General features: G+C 44.5%; 2 protein-coding genes across 3 annotated transcripts in view; both read left to right on the top strand.

Moving 5' to 3' along the window:
- Positions 1–1859: 1859 nt before the first annotated feature.
- On the top strand, positions 1860–5335 carry CUNH2orf66 (chromosome unknown C2orf66 homolog). The gene is made up of 3 exons (XM_041667917.1): positions 1860–2361; positions 3387–3586; positions 5238–5335. Exons 1-2 carry the CDS (start codon positions 2113–2115, stop codon positions 3564–3566), a joined length of 429 nt encoding a protein of 142 aa, XP_041523851.1. The 5' UTR covers positions 1860–2112; the 3' UTR covers positions 3567–3586; positions 5238–5335.
- A 4502-nt stretch (positions 5336–9837) lies between these two features.
- Gtf3c3 (general transcription factor IIIC subunit 3) overlaps positions 9838–24234 on the top strand; it is a 31634-nt gene continuing 17237 nt past the window's right edge. For both annotated transcript variants that reach the window (XR_005975907.1, XM_041668625.1), the window contains exons 1-8: positions 9838–9982; positions 10866–10968; positions 12581–12768; positions 18080–18203; positions 19363–19554; positions 20527–20692; positions 23508–23655; positions 24114–24186. Coding sequence is in view for 1 of the 2 variants with exons in the window: in XM_041668625.1 (XP_041524559.1) it covers positions 9881–9982; positions 10866–10968; positions 12581–12768; positions 18080–18203; positions 19363–19554; positions 20527–20692; positions 23508–23655; positions 24114–24186 (1096 nt within the window). In the remaining variant the exon portion in view is untranslated. The remainder of the gene's footprint in view (positions 9983–10865; positions 10969–12580; positions 12769–18079; positions 18204–19362; positions 19555–20526; positions 20693–23507; positions 23656–24113; positions 24187–24234) is intronic.

The raw sequence follows: 24234 nt of genomic DNA, 5'->3' as shown, positions 1-24234 counted from the left end.
TTCATCTTTTAAAATATATACTTGGAAATCTGCGGTTCTATTTTAAAATGCTATCTATCCCCAAATACTTAAATAGCTCTACTAATGGGTTAAAATATATGGCCCATTACAAAATTATGACTCATGAATGAGGTCTCATGTAATTTGGTAGCCTGATATCATCTGTTTTGTATTTTTTTTAAAAAAAAAAAAAAACTTTAAAAAGTACAGGTTTGCCCATGCCTCTACTCCTTGCCTGGTCGCCCCATCTACACTTCCTGCCTGGCTACTGGCCAATCAGCATTTTATTAAAATACTGAGCCTCACACATGGTAAAGGCTCAGTAACATGAGCCAGGTGTGGTGGTTCACAGTGTAGTTACTACACCCAAGAGACTGAAGCAGAGATTGCCTGTTCGAGGCTAACCTGGACTACATAGTGGGATCCTATCTCAGAAGAAAGAAAGAGAGAGGAGGAGGAGGGAGGGAAGGAGAGAGGGAGAGGGAGAGAAGAAAAGAAAAAGACATCTTCTGATTGAACAAAAAATGAACAAAAGTGTCAAAATTTGCTCATAGTCAAGGTCGCAAAGCGGAAACAATTTCAGTTTTTTTGTGTGTATTTGAGACAGCATCTCATATATTCAAGGCTAGTCTCAAATAAAGATGTAGCCTGGGCTGTCCTTAAATGGCTGAACATCCTATTCCTACGTGCCGAGTCCTGAGATGATGGGCATGCACCCCCTCGACAAACCCGGGCAATTACTGTGATTTACAACTCCCGTTACTGGACTTCTGAACAATGAGCTTGTCCTGAGTTCTGTTCAGAATCCTTAGAGCCCCAGCAAATTCATCAACCGTGGAGTCCAGTTTCTCTGCCGTACCATTTCCTCCAGACGGCTCGTATTTGACAAGGGCGTGCGATAGGTACAGTCATTTTTCATCTTCCTGGGAAGGATGTGCTATCTGGTGGCTTCATCTTGAATGGGCTATTATAGCAAACCATGCCACTATTTCTAAGAAGAAGATACCACGTGGAGGTCAAAAAGAGCAATTTTGTCATTTGCAATAGAGTTTCTTGTTTAAAAAAAAAATGCTGTTAATCTGAAAACTGATGTCTCTCAAAGGACATCTTATTCGGTGAGGTAGTCATCGCTGTCCCCAGCCTGAACATGAGAAAAGTGAGAGCTTTTGCTGTGTGGAGGTGGTGCGTGTGTTTTATAAAATTCGTGTAATACGGCCCGTGGTTCATGAGGCAGCTGATGCACTTAAAAGATAAATAGGTCACCCCTGAAGATGCCGAGCCATCTGCTTCTCAAGGGTCTTTGTGCCACGGATGAAGACGGAATCATTATTTTTGAATCGCCTCTGCTCACGTCAGTGACTCCCTCTTCCAGCCTGTCCCCTGGTTATAAGAGCCCGGGAACTGCTGGCAGATCATAGGCAGGGCCAGGTGAAGCCCTCTCCAGCATCCTGGTAAGCTTTATTGCCTCTGTCTGTGCTTCAGCTTCTATGCCCCACCTTGAGACGAAAAACAGTCTCAACTTATACTGCTGTGGGATGTGTCTGTCTGTCTGTCTGTCTGTCTGAGATATGTTTGCTGGGAACATTTCTCAGTTGAGGGTACTTTAAATATTCTTTCTGGTTGTTATTTTCAATTCTTCTTCCTTCTCCTCCTCCTCCTAATTCTCCTCCTCTTCCTCATTTTCTTTCGCCCTCTCTCTGTATCTGTCTTTCTCTCTCCCTTTTTGTAGTACCAGGGATTGAACCCAGGACTTTGTGGATGCTAAACCATCACTGTACCACAGAGGTATATCTGTCCGCAGCCAAAGTACTTTCTATTTCTCTGCCATTTCATGTTCATAAAAGAAAAAAAAATCCGCTGACTTAAGACAAGATGTTTAGACTTAAGATTTATTTTTTAATTTTAAATCTTGTACTGTTTTGGATATCTATCTATCTATCTACTCTGTATGTATGTATGTATGTGTATATATATTATGCAGATTGCATACCCAGGCTTTCTAGGGACAGTCCCATCGCTTTGCTCAGCACATTACAGTGTTTCCATCACTGTGAAGTGTTTTAAGGTAGTCCACTGGATTTCAAGAGTCTCATTTGCAGCTGACCCTAAAAAATGGTAATAAAACTTAGGAGAGCCAATATGCTCTTTCTTTTCCTTTATCTGCATGGATCCTTGTGTTTCTTTCTCTTCCCTCTGACTGTCTTCGTGATCATAGTCCCCCCTGTTTCACACAGCACCATGTCTAAAGCACCCCTCCTGCTGCTCTGGGCTGCCCTGGTACTGAGCAGCCATGCACACGGAGCTGTGCTGAGAAAGGAAGACACGTGGAAGCCGCTGAGCAACCCCAGAAACAGAGAACTGGTAAGAATACACCTGAGGAGCAAGGACTGGGGGATGTAGCCAGCACCTCCCGAGAATCATACGGTGGCAGCCAAGGCTTGAGAAGACTCTCATCAGGACAGGACTAGATGTTGCTCCCCTAGTAGCGGGCACCCTAATGTTTCTCTAGCCGATTTACATTTGTTTCCATATGGAGAAACAAGTGTATATTAGAAGTCGGTTTATACATACACAGCACATCGCATTTGTCAGTGATCTTATCTATACCCCAGGATCAGAGCATTGATTTCTAACGTGCATACAGTATGAAAAGGGGATTGCGTCTTAGCTTGGGGTTGGGAAGCTTGCCTAGCATGCACGAGGAACCTGGGTTTGGTCCCCGGAACAGCAGGAAAAGGGGAGAGCAAGAGAGAATCGCTTTTTGTAAGGCATACATACATGGCATGGAAGACATATATGGTAGAACGATTTGCCCCACGGCGGCATTTCAAAGCTTGTTTGCAGAAACTGGACGTGGACCCTGGGCGGCTATCAGTTTCGAGCATACAGGTATCTAGAAAACAGAATTCAGAAGATCAGAAGAAAATACTCTTTTAAAAGGATGCCCAGCTCGGCAAGCGTGTTGATATGACTATTTCAAATGTAGTTTCAAGCTGCTAGCACAGCCTCTAGCCATACCTTTGCTGAAGGGTATCTGAAAACAGACACAGTAATCCAGGGCTACGTAACTGGGGTCTCCTCAGGTGGAGAAAGTGGGGTTCGGTTTCGTTGCTGACCTTGCTGGTTGGAGAAGGTTCACTATAAATCTCTGCCAGAAGTGTGGCTTCATGGATTCATGCCTTCCCGGGTTGCCACCAAGAATGCTGAATTGCCCTGTGAGGGCTGAAATGCCAGAAAGCGGGCAGAAGCTTCAAGCCTCTCTATACCGTCAACTTCCCGCTTCTCTGGCTAATGCTCAGGGAGGAGGAAGGCGGGGAAACAAACACGGGGCTCTGGGCGTTAGGGTGTTCTGTCTATAAGGCACTGAGCGTTTTCTCTGTCTTTAGTTTTTCAGAAGCCTCCAGGCCTATTTTAAGGGCCGAGGACTCGATCTTGGGAGCCTTCCAAATGCCTTCCCCATGGATGAGGACCCCAGACCTCTCCCTTTCCAGGAGGAGCGTATCGCTTCTGCATTTGCAGACTACGAAGAGCAGAAAAACTCCCTCCCTAGGTCCCACAAGGGCTGAGACCACTTCCTGTGTTTCTGGTGAGCCTTCAAGCCTAACTCTACCCAGCAGGAGGCACACATTTCCCTATCCCATGATTTGCATACCAAATGCTTTCCTGAACAAAGGCAAATCAATAAACTATAGTCACTCTGAGCCCAGGTAATGCTGCCCCTTCTGTCCCAGGGTCTGTCCAGGCGCGCAGTCATGCAGGAGACATTTTGACAGCTTCCATTGTACCCATCACTATTAAACAATGAGATTTGGCTCAGGCATTTCGTAGTCTGTTTTTTAAAAAAATAAATGATAGTAATGTCACTGAAGAGACGCCCATTCAAATCATAGAATTGTCCCTCTTAGGAGGATTTTCAAATTGATGGGTAGCACATAGTCTTACTTCTGCATTTTTTTTCCCCGACCTGGCCACATAGGTAAGTTACATGGAAAATTCCATGTAAAGAAATAGGTTAATGACTTGGACGGCATGGTAAAGATACAAGAACAGCTCTTTGGAGGAAAAGCGTCGTGCATCTCTTTGATCTTGAACTTCCTCACCTAGAAAAACAAATCGCAATATTAGCAAAGCCAGCATTTTTCTTGTAGGAAAACATTTAAAATATATTTTTATAAGATTTGAATTTCATTTTTTGCACTCTTTTCAAACAAATAGGTATGATTTTAGAAGCAGTAGGCATGCTGTATTCAAAATATTATTATTCTAGCTTGCTTAGCTGACCAATGAAGGCAATGGTATCATAATTAAAATCTTTCCCCATTCCTCCAAAAGTACACGGATTTCTTGTGAGTTTGCCATCACTGTTCTTTTCTTTCCATGATTATTTCTCTTAAGTGTAGCAGGGAATGATTGGTAATTCTAAAAAGATGGGATTGAACTTGTGGAACATACACTTGAATGCGGCACTAAAATGAGAAAACAAAACAGGACAAACAATGACATAAAGAGCCTTATAAAGTGATAAGACAAAAATGATAAAGCTGATAATGTTTACAGTTGACATTCCATAAATCCCATCTAAGTTAGCATCCTCTCATTTAATGGTTCCATTTTCAAACTGTCCAGCATTTTATCAGAGACACAAATCCCTCCATTATAACATCCCCCCCCCCATTTTTAATGTGGGAAAAACTCTCTCTTTTAACTAATTCCTCCCCTTTAAGAATTCCAAATTGTCTTATCAATTCCACCAACAATACTGATGAAGATGTGGGGCTTATTGCTGCTGCACAGAACAGTAAAAGTCTGATTGGATTTCAAGGCAGCTGCCTATTTTGGCAGCATCCCAAGATGGGGGTTCAGGGAGAGCCTGCATCACACAGTGGAGAGAGAGAGAGAGAGAGAGAGAGAGAGAGAGAGAGAGAGAGAGAGAGAGAGAGAAAAGCTGGTTATCTGAAAAATGCACAGGGAATTGTTTGGAAAAAGCATGTGTGTTGTGGGGGGCTGAGCTTCATGAAGGCTACAACAGAAAGGTTCCAAACTTGCCCAGAGGCTTGGGGACAAAAGAAGAGACAATTCATATGTGTGGGACATGTGCAGCACCAGCCTGTTCTGGTGGCTTTTTCATGAATTCGTACCCCCAAATGTTGGATGCCAAATGTAGCATGAATAATAAAAACCCAGAGACAGATATTGTTTTTCTTGTCTTGGACTGTAACTCTCTCTTACTTTTTCAGGTGCCACTGTGTTGAAGCTGCAGCAAAGCTTTTCAGTAGAAAAAACTCAACTATGGCTGAAGTCTTGTGTGTGTGTTTTCCCTTCCATGTTAGCCAATTTATAGCAATTTTATTCTACGTTTCCAGATTATACATCGAAACAGCTGGGCTTTTGCAACATATGATACTGACATGCATATTTTAGGACTATTTCCCCTCTGTGATCATAATTATCGAGTGGAAGATGGCATGTATTTGAATGAGTCACAGAAATACAACAAATGAAATAAAATAATTTTCCAAATCAGATATTTTCTTGAAGCCTGATTTAAAACTGTCTTTTTCTATTTATTACCTATTATTAATCAATATTTTTATTTAAACAAGGTGTTTACTTTTTACTACAGTGTATTGTACCTAATAGGGACTCAGACCTGTTTACTATCGTTTATAATATATAACAGAGGTTCAGACTTAGGATTTTTTTTCCTTCTAAAAAAATGATAAGTCCCACTTTTAGCTTGTGCTCTTGAAAGATCTCATCACCTACTGGGTGAGGGTGATGCGTATCCCAGTGAAATAGGAAATAAACAGGATTCTAGTTGCTGCAAGGTCTCTGGGAGATGCTTTCATGCTGCCTTTGAAGCTAAAAACTGCCACATGTCAAATATTCCACCTTGACCCTAACTTTACTTTAAATCTGAGTCACTCAACAAGGGAGAGCAGCAAAAGGTGAATTTCCTGCTCCTCCAACCAAGTCACTTTCCTACTGAGCCATTCGGGGTCCACATTTTCGTTTGATATGGCTACTTTCCTTGTGTTTTTATGAACACTGGCAGTGTTTTCTGTATGATCATTGTCCCTGAACTTACACAGCATTGCTCTGGTATCATTTGTCTGTGTATTTCAAAACGTTCCACTGTAGCTTTTTGAGAACTGTCGATGCTGAATATTGATATGGGATTCTCCTCTGTGTGCTGTGATTACCACTGATTAATAAAGAAACTGCTTTGGACCTACAGCAAGGCAGAACTTAGCTAGGCGGGGAAAACTCAACTGAATGCTGGGAGAAAGAAGGTGGGGTAAAAGGAAACTGTGTAGTCCCGCCAGAGACAGATGCCGGAACTTTACCTGGTAAGCCACAGCCACGTGGTGATACATAGATTATTACACATGGGTTCGCCAATAAGAAGCTAGAGCTAATGGGCCAAGCAGTGATTTAATTAATATGGTTTCTGTATGATTATTTCGGGGCTGAGCAGTTGGGAACAAACAAGCGGGCCTCTTACTACAGAATATGTAGAATAAAGTACTTGTGCACCAACAAGTTCCGAGTCTAGCTCAGTGCGTTCTACTGCGGTTAGTGACTTACGTGCTTGTCTCTGGAGGGTTGTGAGATGTTTGTGAGCAGCAACCGTTATGTGACTCATTCGTTGCTCTCCAGAACCTAGCCCAGTGTCTGCTGGGTAGCAGTTGTTCAGTGAATACTTGTTAAATTCAAGTGTGCCTTGACATCCTTCACACAGTCCTAAATGTAAAGCAGAGGACACTGTAGTTAACAAGATTGTTTTTCCACCATTTAAAAAGATAAGCGATTACTATTGTGTTACTCCTCATTCAAGTATAGCAGCTTTTTCAGGTAAATGGCTGGGTGAGGTGTTCTCCTCGCTTCTGTGGAGTTCCTGAGTGGAACCAGAGGCCATTTTCCCTTCCTCGACACCATTTCTCATCCAGGCGAGGGTCGATTAATTTCAGAGACCTTGAAACTGATGGGCACCCACAGGAGACTCTCTAGGTATGAGCTTGTGAATCGCAGGGCAGAGGTATGTGGTCTTCAGCTTAAAAATTCCTCCCCAGAGTATCTGTGTGTCCCATACTGGATACCCAAGAGGTCCCGAGTTGAAGGGTTTCCTCTGTTGGAAGCGAATGCACTTCAAGTGTTATAGACTGTCAAGAGTCCCATGGTGCATTTCTGTATAGGTCTATGGCAATCTTTCCCCTCTGGGTTTGCTCTTCTTCAGTGAGGATTCCATTTCCAGGATATGGCCCATTATCCCCTGTTCTGGATCTGGCACGGTCAAGAGCTTCTGAGAGTTGAGACTGTTATCCTACAAAATATTATCCTTCTATATTTTCCTCCATCCTGGCAGGCGATGAGGCCCCTGAAATGAGACAATTGGTCCAGTGACTCAGGTGTGGCAGGGAGCCTGACTCATACTCTCACTTGGTTCTGATTTATTGAAGGAGGCGAGTGAACACGGGGCCCAGAGGTATACTAGAAATAGGTGTGTCTCCACCAAAGCTGAAGAGCTCAAAATGTAGGACAATCTCTCATTATGAGTTTGTTATGGGGGAAAAGGTCCAACTTTTGCCTCAAAGGGAAATAGGATCTTTATCACAGTGATTAGAAAAGATATCTAGGCTGGGCATGATTTCACACACCTTTAAACCTTTAAACTCAGGAGGCAGAGGCAGGTGAATCTCTTTGAGTTCAAGGGCAGCCTGGTCTACACAGAGAGTTCCTGGGTAATTGCAGGGAGTATACACATAGTACACACACACACACACACACACACACACACACACACACTCATGCAGAGAGAGAGAGAGAGAGAGAGAGAGAGAGAGAGAGAGAGAGACCCACCCTGTCTGAAAAAGAGAAAAATGTTTGCTCCCTGTCCCAGAATGAGACGTCTACTTTCATGGTGTTTGATCTACAAAGATGAATGCAGGAAGAAAAAAAGATCCACAAACTTTTGCAGAAGAGTGAGATGCCCATGGAAAAATGGTTCTCTCAGAAGCATCACAACTTTTCCTGTGTCCTCCCTAACAAGAGAAAGAACAGAGTTGCCTCTCTGTCTTCTTTAATTCAATTGCCACGGCATAAATTCAATGTTCTGCTTCCTTTAGACCTTTCCATTTTGAGCCTCAAAAATCCGTCTGAAAGACCCAATTGTTTCTTGATATTTTCATTACTGTTATAACAGTTCAGCTCCATCTCTTGGTAATGTGACTGCCTCTGACTCACTCATGGACAAATTACTAAAAGGAAGTAGAAAAATAAAATCGAACTAAATGTGAAGACATTCTGACCTCGAAAACACTTCTATGTCCCGAAGGTGGTCCTGCGCAGAACCTGTCTCTTCCCAGCTCTGTCCACAGCCCCCTTTCTCTTTGCTATGCACCTGCTTTATTGCTGTATCCTTCTCATGTCCCAGTCAGCGTGGTTAGTTACCGGGTGACCACCCCTCTTCACTTTCTGTCTCTTTCCCTTTTGGAGTCAGTCCTGGCCACAGTCCTGACTTCTTAGACACAGTTCCCCAACTTCCTGAAGACTTCAGGGGAGTAATCCTCACAGCAGTTTCTGGGGATTACATTAACACGCTCCATCTGCTCCTGGATGTTTTCATGTCTATGTAGGACACTGAGGATCCTCAAGGACTCCTAACTGAGATCGTTTTCTGTCTTCTGTTAGTCCTGCTCTTGCTGGTCCTGCCCTGGGATTCTGTCATTTTGTTACGGAGCACCTTCACCTGGATTGTCATAAAGATACTCAGAGACAGGTTCCCTGTAGCCTTTCTCTCAAGTCCGGAGTGGGTTGAACTCAACTCCTTTACCCAAAGTTCCAAAGGTTCTTTTAGTTTCGTCCAACTTGATTCACAAATCTGTTTGAGCACATGCTATCAGGTTAGTCAGGTTTATAATGGCATATAGACTAATGTTCTCATGGACAGTAGGTAGTTGTTCCTTTGCGGAACTACAGCACCCGGTATTCCCAGGCGGTCTCCCATCCAAGTACTAACCAGGCCCGACCCTGCTTAGCTTCCGAGCAGCGTTCAGGGTAGGAGGGAGGGAGGGAGGGAGGGAGGGAGGGAGGGAGGGAGGGAGAGAGAGAGAGAGAGAGAGAGAGGACAAAGAAATAGCTGTAAGAGCAAAACAGAGGAGCTCCTATAAGATGAAAATGTCTGCCCCCCCCCGTGCCCGTGTGTGTGTGTGTGTGTGTGTGTGTGTGCGCACATATGTTTATAGGTAGTGTCTCTAGAGTAGGACAAAGAAATACAAGAGAAGATGCAAAACTCAGGAGCTCATAGGAATTGAGACGAATGCCCCCCTCCCCCTCCCCATTTGACCCTCACCTCCACCCCTTCCTCTCTTTGGTGATCCCTCCCCCAAATCTTTCCACCTCAGGTGTTGTCCTTCTCCCTTTCATATCGCATGTGTTTTATGACCCTCCCCACACCTCTCCATTACATCGCCTTTCTTCTCTCATAGGTTTCGAAGGATTATTTTGGGAGCTGTATGTAACAGGCAAATGAGTAGTCACCCTAGGTGAGGGATCTCATTCCCTTTAAAAGTCTGAGTGTTCGGGACAGAAAAGTGATTGACGTTAGAACTAGAAACCCAAGCGAACGCGCAACGCGCTGGCCTGTGCTGCACCCCAGATTAAGTCTCCTTCTGCTGGTAGCTCAAGGAAAAGCCGGCCTTTTCGATCTTCTCTGCCTGCCGGAAGAGGCCTAGGGCCGAGAGCGCCGGCGGAACCCGAGTGCGCGGCCGCGGCGCGAGCCGGGAAGTTTTCTGCGGCGGACGCGTCTTTCCTTAGCGCCCCAGTGGAGCCCGGGTGTTCCCGCTTTCCCGGTCCGCTACCTAGCGTCTACCTCGCCGACATGTCGGGGTTCAGCCCGGAGCTTATCGACTACCTGGAAGGCAAAATCTCCTTCGAAGAGTTTGAAAGGCGGAGAGAAGAGAGAAAAACCCGGGAGAAGAAAGTGAGTCGCTGGTCCCCCGGGGCTCCTCGGTCTGGTTTCCCCGAAGCGGTGGGCGTGCGGAGCACGGGGTGGGCGGGGGACTCGGGCTGGTTCCTCCTCTCCCAGAAATTCCGATTTTCATCCCTCACCCCCGATTTCAGCGCCTCCCAAGACACCCCCCAGCTCACAAGCTGGCCTCGGTGGGCGCCAGGCTCCCGACTTCTTAGTATTGTTCGGTGATAGCTGGAGGAGTCTGGAGCCACGGTGGTCTTGACTGGTCCTAAACCTGGTCTTGCCACTAGGTTGTCACCGTGGACGGGGCACGAATGCGCCACTGTTCTCTAGGAACCGGACCCTTTGTTTTTGTCATACGTACAGTGGTCTTGGGGGCCAAACTTCAAGGCCTCCAGCTTGCTGGACAACCCCCCCCCCCCATTGAGCTACATCCCAGGTGTGCCCGTTTTAGATGAGTCTCGGTAGTGCAGTTTTATCCTGGACATAAAAGAGAACTTAATTGCCTGACAGCAAGAACATCTTTTTACTTTGCTTTTCAAATTTTAGTAAATATCTGAACTTAAAAAATTGTTCTCACTTTTTTGAAGACCAGTCTGTTGACTTTTGAAGTTAGCCCGTGGTTTCTTACTGATTCGTGGCCGCCTAAGCACCCTATGTTTTATTTATTTGTTAGATTAATGAAATTCAAGTATTTTAAACTATCCTGTACATATTTGCAAATGACTTACATAAAGTTAAGACTTAAGTACTTTGAAATACGCTGAAAGTATTCAAATTCAGATTCCACATCCCACAAGTGGAGGTTCAAGTTTTATAAATGCCCAGTCCCAGGCCGGGAGAGTTAAATCCGTGTAAGTTTTTGAACGGTTGAACTAATATTCAATCGCAGAGCGTTCCAGAAAAAGGAAAACCATCACCCCAAGAAAACCCGGAAGTCCCATCATCATCAGGAATCGACTCTGCCAAATCCCAGGACAAAGATGCCAATGAAGGTGGGTGGACTGCGTTTGCGGCCAGCTTTAAATGCTAAGAGCCCTTAGCCAAAATGATGCAGTAAAACCACTTGCTTTCGCTGTAAAAATAGCCTGCCTGTGTTACCTGGTTTATCAGTGTTTGGCACATAGTAGCTGCTTAATATTTATTTTTTAAACAGTTGTATGTCACGATGGATGTTTTGGTATAGTTCCAGTGTTGTGGGGTTTAAAATTGATGCCAGCGTTTGTTCAGGGCCTTTTTATTGTCATTTGCTAAGTTGACCTCAAGTGGGAGAGTTCTTGCGGACTGTAGTGGATCGTGCCACTGTGCAGACTCCCGTGCTTAGATGGCATGTGTCCGTGTGCATGCGTGCCTATGTATGGAGGCCGGAGATGGACATTGAATGTCTCCCTTTAGCCCACTCCAGCATGATTTTTGACATAGGTTTCTCACTGTCTCAGTCATTGCTCTATTGCTGTGAAGAGACACCACGACTACAGCAACTTGTACAAAGGAAATCATTTAATTGGTGCTTGCTGACAGTTTCAGGGTTTAGTCCATTATTGTCATGTCAGCAGGCGTGGTGACAGGTGGGGTGCTGGAGAAGTAGCGAGGAGCTACATCGTGATCCAGAGAGAGAGAGAGAGAGAGAGAGAGAGAGAGAGGGAGGGAGGGAGGGAGGGAGGGAGGGAGAGAGGGAGAGGGAAGGAGAGAGGCTATTGAGACTAATGGGTCCTGGCTTTCAGCTGCTCTTCCCTCCTAGAACCTTCTAATTAAAGTTACTAGAAGCTGTGCGTAGCTTAGAGGATCAGAGGATGGGATTTTCACCTGTTGGCCATTGACTGCAGGGTATTTAAGCCTACATGGTGCTAATAAAGAGGGGCTTTGGTATCAGTGTTTGAAGGTCTGTGTGTCGGTCTGTCTCTGCGTCTGTGTTCTCACCCTCCAGCCCCTTGCCTGAAGCTCATGAACTGAGGTCTGGTGCAGGCCGCGGTGCTTGGCAGGAGGGGCTGGGCCTAGGTGGGCTTTTGAAACTTCAAAGTCTACCGGCCCCCCCATCCTACCTCCCAAAAGGCCACACCCACTTCAACAAAGCCACCCCTCCTAATCCTTGGCACATAGTGCCACTTCCTGGTAACTAGCATTCAAGTCTATGAGCCTGTGGAGGCCATTCTTATTTCAACCCCTGCACTCCTTAAACCTGGAGCTCACCGATTGGCTAGATGAGTTGGCTGGCAAGCTCCCATCCTGTGCTCAGCCTCAGGCCTCTCAGGTTTCAGTTGCAGGCTACTATGCGTGTCACTGGGCTCCCCTAGGTCCTAACTGTGCCTTGTGAGGGATGCTGTCTCCCTTCTCTGCTTGTCCCTGTCACTGTGTGTGCTTTTGCTCTTCCTTTGCTTGCACGTCTGGATGAGGCACAGAGGGGGAACCAGCCTTTCCTGCAGAGTGAAAGACGTGGCTTTGCAATAGCTTTCTTTTCTCTTTAGGGGGCAGGGAGGATGTTCATTTGCCATTACTTTCAGGTTTGTTGTTGCTGAGGTTAAGAACTTGTTCTCCATGAACAGGCAATTTTTTTAAAGTTGTTTTACTGATTTCCTACCCCCATAACTTCAATGTACCATTCCTTAGGAGAAACATCCGATGGAGTGAGTAAGTCAGTTCACAAAGTGTTTGCTTCTATGCTTGGAGAGACTGAAGATGATGAAGAAGAAGAGGAAGAAGAAGAGGAGGAGGAGGAAACTCCTGAGCAACCCACCGCAGGCGATGTGTTTGTGTTGGAGATGGTTCTCAACCGTGAAACCAAAAAAATGATGAAAGTAAGTTGTTAATTATTTAGTTCTTATAAAAATATAAGAAAGTGATATGGTCATTGAGCAGGAAGCTTTCAGTTATACTTGGGAAGTAGTTCAACAGTAAGAACAAAAACTGGGAGGAAACTGCCTGTTACTCATTTCTTTTTAAAATTTAACTTTTATTTCATATATGTGTGTAGTTTCTGCCCACCAGTAGCTCCCAAATAAATACACTGAGGCTTATATTAATTAAAAATGCTCGGTCAGTAGCTCATGCTTATTACTAACTAGCTCTTACAACTTAAATTAACCCATTTCTGTTAATTGTGTTGCTACGTGGCTTGTCGCTTTACCTGTCCTCCATCTGTCTTGCTCCCTGTGTCTCCTGGTGACTCTGTTGACTCCACCCTTTATCCTCCTAGCATTCTTAGCTTAGCTATCCTGCCTATACTTCCTGCCTGGCTACCGGCCAGTCAGTTCTTTGTTAACCAATGAATGTGATATATATGGACAGTATACAGAAGGACTCTTCTACAGCATGTGTGTATTGTATTTACATCAGTTCCCTTGTGCCCCCTCTAAAGTCACAGTCTCTCATTATTCTTGTTACGTGTGTGTTTGTGTATGAGAGAGAGAGAGAGAGAGAATAAATATATTAGTACAACTTGCTGTGTTCATTTAATGTTGCTCTTGTGTCTATGTGTTTAGGGCTGACTGCTCTGGAGTCAGGGTTACTAATCTGATTCTCCCTCCCTTTCTCAGCAGCACTGATTGCTGTAGCTCTTCATCTAGGGCTGGGGCCCTGTGAGATCCCCCCCCCCCCCGCCCCATCGACACTGGCCTGTCAATTGGCACTGTTATTTTTGAGGTTTTACTTAGGTAACCAGACACTGTTTCTCAGCAGACCTCCTGGTTCTCTGGCTTTTAAAACTTCCCACTCCCTGTCTGCAGTGTTCCCCAAGCCTTAGCTGTAGGAGTTGTGCTGTAGACTGCCGTTTTGACCAGCTGTGGCTTTCTGTCACCGTTCCATGTGCTGCAGAAAGAAGCTTTGTTGAGGGTGAGAGCTGTTCTAACCTGTGGATGTAAGGAGGAATATTTAGAACCTGAAGTCGTGCTGGTTTAGGAAAGTAAGCTCTTCTAGATTCCATGGCTCCACCAGTCATGAGGAGCTGCCCAAGTTACAGAACCAGGCATGCATTCCTTCTGGTTGGATGGGATTAGTCCAGTAAGGTGGCTGCTGGTTACCCCAGAATATATAGGTGTCATTATTGCACTTTCCAGAGTATTGTGCTGTTCTGGTCATATGGTTTGTAGGTTGCACACTGAATATGACCGGTTATTGGATATTATGAGAGCTTGTCTCCATCTGTTGGAAGTGTGGTTTGTCTTCAGCAAGAGAGTCTTACCTTCAATTTCTTGTAGGCAATCAAGGGCCAAGGAAAAAGCCTGTATTGTTTTGTAGGGGTGGCATGGGGGTGGGGCCTTTTGTACTTTTCTGACCAAGGACTCAAAAGGACACTTCTATACCTGGCATTGGGGTTTTTGTTAGATAAACTATCACTCTTGAGGGGAGCATTATCACCCTTAGTGGCATAACTTCATTAAATACACACACACACACACACGTTTTAAGTAAACATATCACTGTGAATCGTATGGCTTTTTAAAGCATCTTTTGTGCCACCTACCCCTCTTCCCTGGTAAGTCTTCCTTACCTGCTTTTCCTGTTTCCCTTTCATAGCACCTGCGCCCCGCATTCCCTTCGCTAGGCGTAGTGCCCTTCTCTCCTGCCAGGTAAATTTCACATGTCTGAGTTACTCCACGCTGTAGCACGTCTGTAGACTTGGAGCTGGGATCCGTAAATAAGAGAGAACATGTGGCGTTGGTTTTTCTGGGTCTGGGCTACTGCTCAGCATAATATCTTCTCGTTTCATCCATTTACCTGCACATGACATGATTTCATTTCCTTCCTAGCCGAATAGTGTTCCATAATGCGCATACACTGCATTCTGATTATTAATCCACCTGTTCCAGGCCATTTGCATTATTTCTTACCTGTTGTGAATAGAGCGTCAGGTACCACGGGGAGGGATTACCTGTGGAGTAGGGTCCCTGGGGTATATGCCGAGGCGTGGTCCAGCTGAGTTATATGCTAGATGTGTTTTTAGCTTTCTGAGGAGTCTCCACACTGCTTGTGGAGTGGCTAGTCCAGTTTAGTTCCCACCAACAGTGGCTCCTCCCTGCCCTTGCTCCTCCCCCAACCTTGACATTTGCTGTTTTGTTAACCTGTGATAAAATTTCAAATTGTCTTTATTTGCATTTTTCTAGTAGATAAGGATGATAAACACTTCTTGAGATATTTCTTAGCCACTTTTATTCCTTTTGAGAACAGATTTCAAACTTACTTCTTTTTAATTAAGTCATTTGTTTTCTTGACTTTTTTTGAGTTCTTTATATATCTGGTTCTTAATCCTCTGTCAGATGAGTATTTGACAGTCTCTCCCACTCCATGGGATTCCTTTTCACTGGGTTGATGATTTCCTGTACTACAGCCTTTGAGTTTTATGAGGCCCTTGTTTCCTGTACATAAAGGCCTGGTTTCATGAGGTCCCTGTTTCCTGTATTAAGGCCTTCTGGTTTTATGAGGTCCCACTTGTCAGTTGCTGGTCTTAATTTCTTGAAAAGTGGATCCTGTTTGAGGAAGTCTTTCTCACACCTGCCATGTTTCTTCCGGCAGTCTCAGTTGAGGTCTGTGATCATCTGGAGTTAGTTTTGCCTGGGTGGTAGATTTGGGGTTAATTTTATTGTATGTGTGGACATCCAGTTTTCTCAGCATCTTTGTTATAGTCAGGCAGCTGTAGTTCTGCGTACTCATGTTTGGGTGTTGTGTTTGATCAGTTGGTCTGCATGTCTTCTGTAGACTCATGTTTGGGTGTTGTGTTTGATCAGTTGGTCTGCATGTCTTCTGTAGACTCATGTTTGGGTGTTGTGTTTGATCAGTTGGTCTGCATGTCTTCTGTAGACTCATGTTTGGGTGTCGTGTTTGATCAGTTGGTCTGCATGTCTTCTGTAGACTCATGTTTGGGTGTTGTGTTTGATCAGTTGGTCTGCATGTCTTCTGTAGACTCATGTTTGGGTGTTGTGTTTGATCAGTTGGTCTGGATGTCTTCTGTAGACTCATGTTTGGGTGTTGTGTTTGATCAGTTGGTCTGGATGTCTTCTGTAGACTCATGTTTGGGTGTTGTGTTTGATCAGTTGGTCTGGATGTCTTCTGTAGACTCATGTTTGGGTGTTGTGTTTGATCAGTTGGTCTGCATGTCTTCTGTAGACTCATGTTTGGGTGTTGTGTTTGATCAGTTGGTCTGCATGTCTTCTGTAGACTCATGTTTGGGTGTTGTGTTTGATCAGTTGGTCTGCATGTCTGTCTGTGCCAGTGTCATACTGTTCTGTTGTTATAACTCTATATGTCTTGAAATATAGCAGGGTAATCCCTTCAGCATTGGCTTTTTTTTTCTCAGAATTGCTTTGGCTATCCAGGGCTTTTTGTGTTCCATATAAGGATGTGGTGGTGTTGATATTTCCCCCTATTTCTGTGACAAACCATTAGGATATTTCGATTGGGATAGCATTGAATCTATAAAATTGCCTTTGGTAGAATGGTTATTTTTACAATATTCTGCCAATCCATAAATTGGAGGTCCTTCAATCTTCTAGTGTCTTCCTTAATTTCTTCAGAGGTCAAAGTGTCATTGTAGAGGTCTTTTACTACCTTAGTTAGGTGTATTTCTAGAGATTTTCTTCTTTTTGAGGCTACTGTGAATTGTCATTTATTTCTTATGCTTCATTTTGGAGAAATTTTATGTAAAACTATTGTTCTTATGTCAAATGTTTTGTAGTTTTGCTACTGAAAAACCTATAACTCAGTGGGTTTTTGTTGTTGTTTACCGAGTTTTGTTTCTGATGAATTTCCAAGAAGGACTTTCTAGTAAGTGTTCTGTATGGAATGACACGGATCTAGTAAGTGTTCTCGTATGGAATGACATGGGATCTAGTAAGTGTTCTGTATGGAATGACACAGGATCTAGTAAGTGTTCTCGTACGGAATGACGGGATCTAGTAAGTGTTCTGTATGGAATGACAGGATCTAGTAAGTGTTCTCGTATGGAATGACATGGGATCTAGTAAGTGTTCTGTATGGAATGACACGGATCTAGTAAATGTTCTCGTATGGAATGACGGGATCTAGTAAGTGTTCTGTATGGAATGACAGGATCTAGTAAGTGTTCTGTATGGAATGACACAGGATCTAGTAAGTGTTCTGTATGGAATGACGGGATCTAGTAAGTGTTCTGTATGGAATGACACAGGATCTAGTAAGTGTTCTCGTACGGAATGACGGGATCTAGTAAGTGTTCTGTATGGAATGACAGGATCTAGTAAGTGTTCTCGTATGGAATGACGGGATCTAGTAAGTGTTCTGTATGGAATGACACGGATCTAGTAAGTGTTCTCGTATGGAATGACGGGATCTAGTAAGTGTTCTCGTATGGAATGACAGGATCTAGTAAGTGTTCTCGTATGGAATGACGGGATCTAGTAAGTGTTCTGTACGGAATGACAGGGGATCTAGTAAGTGTTCTGTACGGAATGACAGGGTATCTAGTAAGTGTTCTGTACGGAATGACACAGGATCTAGTAAGTGTTCTGTATGGAATGACGGGATCTAGTAAGTGTTCTCGTATGGAATGACGGGATCTAGTAAGTGTTCTCGTACGGAATGACAGGGTATCTAGTAAGTGTTCTGTACGGAATGACACAGGATCTAGTAAGTGTTCTCGTACGGAATGACAAGGGATCTAGTAAGTGTTCTGTATGGAATGACGGGATCTAGTAAGTGTTCTAGTACAGAATGACAGGGGATCTAGTAAGTGTTCTTGTATGGAATGACACGGAATCCATTTTGTTGCATGATGATACTGTTGTATTGGTCAGCAGCTCAGTAATTCCTGGCCATTTGACAGTTTGTATTTAATTGTACTATGGACTTTCAACTGTAAGAAGGTTTTTGTTTTGTTTCTATTTGGTTTTTATTTACTTGTTTTTGGTATTCCTCTTTGGAGAATATCAAAATAATTTTGAACTTTCCTGCATTTGAATTTTAGCTTGTTTTGTGTAATTAGATATAAAATTAAGGCATTAGAATTATGACTGAGTGCCTTGTTCTGAGTTTAGAAGATTTAGAAGTTTTAGAGGAAGTTCCCATTATGTTTTCTGTGTGGATGTGGATTGAACTCTGAGCTTTATCTTAATCTCCATGTTGTTTTCCTCTGAACAGGAGAAGAGGCCTCGGAGTAAACTTCCCAGAGCCCTGAGAGGTCTCATGGGCGAAGCCAATATTCGCTTTGCTCGAGGAGAACATGAAGAGGCGATATTGATGTGCATGGAAATCATAAGACAAGGTGTTTTCTGCAGGACTTTATTGATAATAGATAATTGATTGACGTTTTTAGCAAGTGGGGATGCATTTGATTGTGCAATTTATGACAATCCACCCAGAAGTGAGGGGCGGCTGTGGTAATCGGAGCCCGCTACTTTTCACACGGAGAGGAGTTACTGGGATTAAAGGCATGCGCCACCACAGCCCAGCTTATTTATTTCATTTTATAACTGTTTATTTTGGAAAACACTTTGACTTTACAGCAGTTGTTGAGATTTTTTTTTCCATGAATAATATTTTAGGAATATAGATTACCCAGCTCATTTGACACCCAAGACTGAGGTGCTGTCCCGTCCTCTGTATGCAGATGCCCTATGTGCAGATCCCCTGTGTGCAGATCCCCTGTGTGCAGGTCCCCTGTGTGCAGATCCCCTGTGTGCAGGTCCCCTGTGTGCAGATCCCCTGTGTGCAGATCCCCTGTGTGCAGATCCCCTGTGTGCAGGTCCCCATGTGCAGGTCCCCGTGTGCAGATCCCCTGTGTGCAGATCCCCGTGTGCAGATCACCTGTGTGCAGATCACCTGTGTGCAGGTCCCCGTGTGCAGGTCCCCCGTGTGCAGGTCCCCCGTGTGCAGGTCCCCCGTGTGTGCAGGTCCCCCTTGTGCAGGTCCCCGTGTGCATTCTTTCTCATGGTAGGAGTTTGCACCAGTGGACGTGCTGATGCTTCCTGGGTAAAACACCCAAGTTTTTAGGCCATATTTGGCCTTGGTAAAAAGAGATTTTCCCAAGGAAGGTGTGGCAGAAAGGAGAGTTTTCTTGAAATTGTATTTTGTTAAAAGAAAATAATGCTTTAAAAATGATGCTGGGTCTGATGGCGCTTGCTCTTAGTTTCCAGAACTAGGGAGCCTGGCAGGGTTCTTAGGTGACCAGCCTGAGCCAGGTAGTGACTGAGGACAGCCTGAGCCAGGTAGTGACTCTGAGGACAGCCTGAGCCAGGTAGTGACTGAGGACACGCTCAGCCTTCGTCTGTATTCGAGGTGGGCTCCTGAATCGTTTTTAGAGCTCTGTTGGAATGATCAGAGCTTAGATAGCGGAAAAAGTCTCCAGTTTGAACGGTAGTGTCCGTACCAGCTTAAGCCTCTTCCGTTAGCCAATGAAATTTGTTTTATTTTTATTCTTTTAGCTCCTTTGGCTTACGAGCCATTCTCTACGCTTGCCATGATATACGAGGACCAAGGTGACATGGAGAAGTCGCTGCAGTTTGAGTTGATTGCTGCACATTTAAACCCCAGTGACACAGAAGAGTGGGTTAGGCTGGCAGAAATGTCTCTGGAACAAGACAATATTAAGCAGGCTATTTTTTGCTATACAAAAGGTAATGCCATTTTTCTTGTGTAGATGGAAAGAAATTATTTTTCTTGTTTTGTTTCATTAGTTGTTATATGCATTTATTCTCTTGTTATATTGTTACTCCAACCGTATTTCTTTCTCTCTCTTTTTTTTTTAATTTAACTTTTTCGAGAACTTTATATATGAGAACTGCATCTGCCTTCCCTCTTCCCTCCAGTTCCCCTCATGCCGCCCTCCAAATTCATGCTCACCTCTCAGAGAGAGAGCATGTGTATACATAAATGTATAAATACATAAATCCTGCTAAGTCCATTTAGCTTTACTTATATGGCCATGTGTTCAGGGCTAACCACTTGGGATAGGAAAATACCTTCCTCCTCCCTCAGCACCCGCTGATCCCCTGTAGATCTTCTAGGGGCGGGGCTGTGTGGAATTTTCCTGAGCCATGTGGGCGTATCAGCTGCTGCCATTATGCTGGTCTTGTTGAGGAAACCGTATTGTTGAGGCTCATGGGTGCATTTTCCATGTCGTGTCTGGGGTACCGTCTCACAGCAGACATCCTGCCCTCTCACCTGTGATTTCCCCTGAGGCTTGGGTGTGCAGGCTGTGCTGCCAGAACTCTTAGTAAGTGAGTTGTTTCTTTCATCTGTTGAACAATGTTCCATGACCAAATGGATTTGTTCCTCATAGTCTGTTACAGCATCTCCCTGGTTCTCATGCTTATTTGTGACTTGCTTTGTATTGCATTGACTATAGCACAGAATTTCAGGATTCCCACTGAGATCAGTGCTGCCTTCAGGCTGTTAGCGTTTATGGCTTGAGTGACCAGATTACTGTAGAAAGCCAAGTCTGGCCTTAGACCAAGCCTGTTCAAGAATTCTTGTGAAGATAGTTTTATTCCAGAATAATTTTATTATTATGTTTATTACATTTTTGAGGTAAGTCACACTTCTTTTGATAAATATGTAACTTTTTTATTCCTCTTCTTTTTTTATAGCTCTTAAATATGAACCTACTAATGTCCGTTACCTGTGGGAGAGATCAAGCCTGTACGAGCAGATGGGTGATCATAAAATGGCCATGGATGGCTATAGGCGTATTTTAAATCTTCTGTCTCCGTCTGATGGAGAACGCTTTATGCAGTTGGCCAGAGATATGGCAAAGTAAGTCTGAAGTGAAATGTATATACATATATGTCTTTATTAGTTGTTTGCAAATCAAGGCTCAGACTCTGGAAAGTGAGGTGTATCTGCACGGGGCTCAGATGCTGAAAAGTGAGGTGTATCTGCACGGGGCTCAGACTCTGGAAAGTGAGGTGTATCTGCACGGGGCTCAGACTCTGGAAAGTGAGGTGTATCTGCACGGGGCTCAGACTCTGGAAAGTGAGGTGTATCTGCACAGGGCTCAGACGCTGGAAAGTGAGGTGTATCTGCACGGGGCTCAGACGCTGGAAAGTGAGGTGTATCTGCACGGGGCTCAGACTCTGGAAAGTGAGGTGTATCTGCACGGGGCTCCTACGCTGGAAAGTGAGGTGTATCTGCACAGGGCTCAGATGCTGGAAAGTGAGGTGTATCTATCTGCACGGGGCTCAGATGCTGGAAAGTGAGGTGTATCTGCACGGAGCGCCTACGCTGGAAAGTGAGGTGTATCTGCACAGGGCTCAGATGCTGGAAAGTGAGGTGTATCTGCACAGGGCTCAGATGCTGGAAAGTGAGGTATATCTGCATGGGGCTCAGACTCTAGAAAGCGAGGTGTTTCTGCATGGGGCTCAGATGCTGGAAAGCGAGGTGTATCTGCAAGGGGATTAGACTCACAGAGTTCTGTGACTTAGTTGAAGTTGTGTTTGCAATTTTTTTTACAGATTTTTTTTTATTGCAATGTGTCAATGAAATCTTCATGGTCTGCACTGTCTCTAATCCTCTTGAGTCAGTACTAGAACAGAATGTCTCGTGTTGACCGTTCCTGTCACAGGCTCGCTCTTTAGAATACTCGTACAGCACGTACTTCTCCCACTCTGTCGTGAAGCAGACAAAGCAGGAGCCATGTGGCTAAGTGACATCTCCTGCTGTCCTTCTGTTTGAAGACCATGGTGTGGCGTTTTATCCTGGGGTTCACTGTCTTGATTTTGGTATTAGGATTATCCCGTTAGCTCTGGGCCGCCCCTCCCTCCTCCAGGACAGTAGACAGACATTTCCACGTTAGTCAGGGAAGCAGCTCTGAACTGATGGCTGATGGTATGTCTGTCGTGAGCACAGAGGGTCTGCCCAGATGACCTGCCGCTAAGTTTGCAGCGGCTGCAGGGCGTGGTCTAGTAGACCCGAGGAGTTCTCAGGTGGCTTGTGATGATCCCCTTGTTTTGGATGTGTATTGTATGTGCAGAGGGACAATGGCCAGTTGATTGATTAGGCTTTGCTGTGGTCCTCAGTTACTCTCCAGAAACATTCATTGACTGTATCTTACATAGGCACTGAACAACTATGAAAAGTTCTCTGCCCTCATACAGTCTATAGCCCTGTGAGGGGAGATAGGCAGTAATCAGATAACAGCCGGATATTACTATGTCACATGATAGGTGAGGACGAAAGCAGGGAGAGGGGATAGGAGTACAGGGTATGGAGTGTGCTGTCATGAACAGTGTGGGGGAAGGACTCGGCTGAGGGAAGAGGCTCCAGCGCGCTGGGGAGTGCGAGGGAGGGCAGTGCCTTAGGGTAAGCATAGCAGTACAGCAGAGAAGTCTCAGGAGTGAGGCAGCCGGCTCTTGTGGGCTCTGGAGGGACTGTGGCTTTTACTCTAAATGAGTTTCGAAGTCACTGAAGGGTCTGAGTAGAAAATGATGATTTGACATAAGTTTTAAGTGCATCAGTTTTGGTTGCTCTTTTGAGCAAAACTTGAAGAGTGGTAAGGGCAGAGACAGGACAACAGACAATTACGGAAATGATGCTTGGGAGGGAAAGTCATAGCTTAATCAGGGCAGAAGCAGCAGAAGGCATAAGAGGTGATGAGATTCTCGATGAAACTTAAGAGTTCAGCTAAAAATACGGGGTGTGTGCGTGGGCTGATGTGTACTGGAGGGAAGGAAGATGGGGATATCGGGTGTGTGTGTGCGTGTGCACAGGCTTGTGTGCGTGGGCTCATGTGTACTGGAGGAAAGGAAGATGGGGATCTAGGGTGTGTGCATGGGCTCATGTGTACTGGAGGGAAGGAAGATGGGGATCTAGAGTGTGTGTGCATGGGCTCATGTGTACTGAAGGGAAGGAAGATGGGGATATCAGGTGTGTGTGTGCGCACAGGCTTGTGTGCGTGGGCTCATGTGTACTGGAGGGAAGGAAGATGGGGATCTAGGGTGTGCGTGATCACGTATACAGGAGGAAAGGAGAAGATGGTAAAGAAAGCTCTGAGGAAGGACTAACTCTGAGTTATTCCAGCATTTAGATATCAGGGAAAAGAGAACTTAGCCAGCAGATGAAAAGACAATACCCAGTGCAGGGAAGAAGGGAAGAAGGTGACATTCCAGACTCACAGAAGAGAGCATGTCAGTGAGGGGTGTGGGTGTCCTTGTGAAATAAGGCGGACAGGTTCCAAGGAGCGAAGACTGGGGTTTGGCGCTCAGGGTTAGCTACCTGGAGATCTTTGGTAGAATGGTAGTGTTTGCACAGCGGGGCCTGCATCAGGTGTTTCTAACTCGTCAGTCTCTAATCCAAAGAACTGAAAGAGTCCAGAGTGGCAAGGAAACTTTATTCAAAAGAAAAAAAAATGTGCAGATCAGAAAGAAACTCTGCAGGCCACATGAGTGAGAAAGTATCTATAATTGCCCAGGTTTTTCCCTTTGGGGTTCAGGAGAAGGAGTTTGGTTGTTTAAAGTGCTTTCTCCCCTAAGTTTTAAGAAACTGAAGTCACTTAATTGTTGAAGGTCCTAAGCAAGAGTTGAGTTTTATAGTCAGAGTTCAGCATTCATTGACTTGCCCCTCACTGTTTTAGGAGTTACTATGAAGCCAACGACAGCACTTCAGCTATAAACATAATTGAAGAAGCTTTCTCAAAACACCAAGGCTTAGTCTCCATGGAGGATGTGAACATAGCAGCTGAGCTGTACATTTCCAACAAGCAGTATGACAAGGCTTTGGAGGTAGGGACGTTCTCGTGCATCTCTTCTGGGTTAAAACCTGCGCTTATGTTGCAGAAATGCTTTGAAATTAGCATCTTGTCATTTTAATTTCTTACTAAAGTATGCATTTAAACTAAGTGGAAATAATAGATTTCTGGATTCCGTGTGAAGTATAAAATGTAATTATATGGTAAGTGCTGTTGCCGCTGTAAAGCCCAAGGTGTCTGCACTCAGTGGTAGCGGGACTCAGCGGAGCGACTCCTGCTGGAGAAAGCAGGTCGGTTTGCTGTCAAACTGATGCATCTTTGGTTGTAGTCGGTGTGATATGATGATGTCAGTGTTCTACAGCTAGGATTTCTCATTTTAAAAAGGTTCTTCTTCTTAATACCATTTTATGTTGTAAGAACTACTTGAAATAAATATTCACAAAAAGGTTTTTTATATATAACTTTTATTTCTCTTTTTTAAAATTTCTTTAGGTAATTACAGATTTTTCTGGAATTATCCTAGAAAAGGAAACTTTGGAAGAAGGCACCTCAGAAGAGAATAAAGGTTGTAGTTAATTTCACGTAGAACATGAGCATAACCCTCTTCTTAGGT

This window comes from Microtus oregoni, unplaced genomic scaffold (genome assembly GCF_018167655.1).
Source record: "Microtus oregoni isolate MIOR12 unplaced genomic scaffold, Mior012 000018F_ref0000195, whole genome shotgun sequence".
Classification (NCBI taxonomy): domain Eukaryota; kingdom Metazoa; phylum Chordata; class Mammalia; order Rodentia; family Cricetidae; genus Microtus; species Microtus oregoni.
The sequence above is the reverse complement of the archived record's forward strand: the minus strand, read 5'-3'. Positions and strand labels throughout refer to the sequence as shown.

Excerpts from the sequence above, each read along its gene's own strand:
- CUNH2orf66 (XM_041667917.1), top strand. The coding sequence starts at position 2,113 with ATGGTAATAAAACTTAGGAGAGCCAATATGCTCTTTCTTTTCCTTTAT. Across the intron at positions 2,362-3,386 it reads ACCCCAGAAACAGAGAACTG|TTTTTCAGAAGCCTCCAGGC; the intron begins GTAAGAATACAC and ends CTCTGTCTTTAG.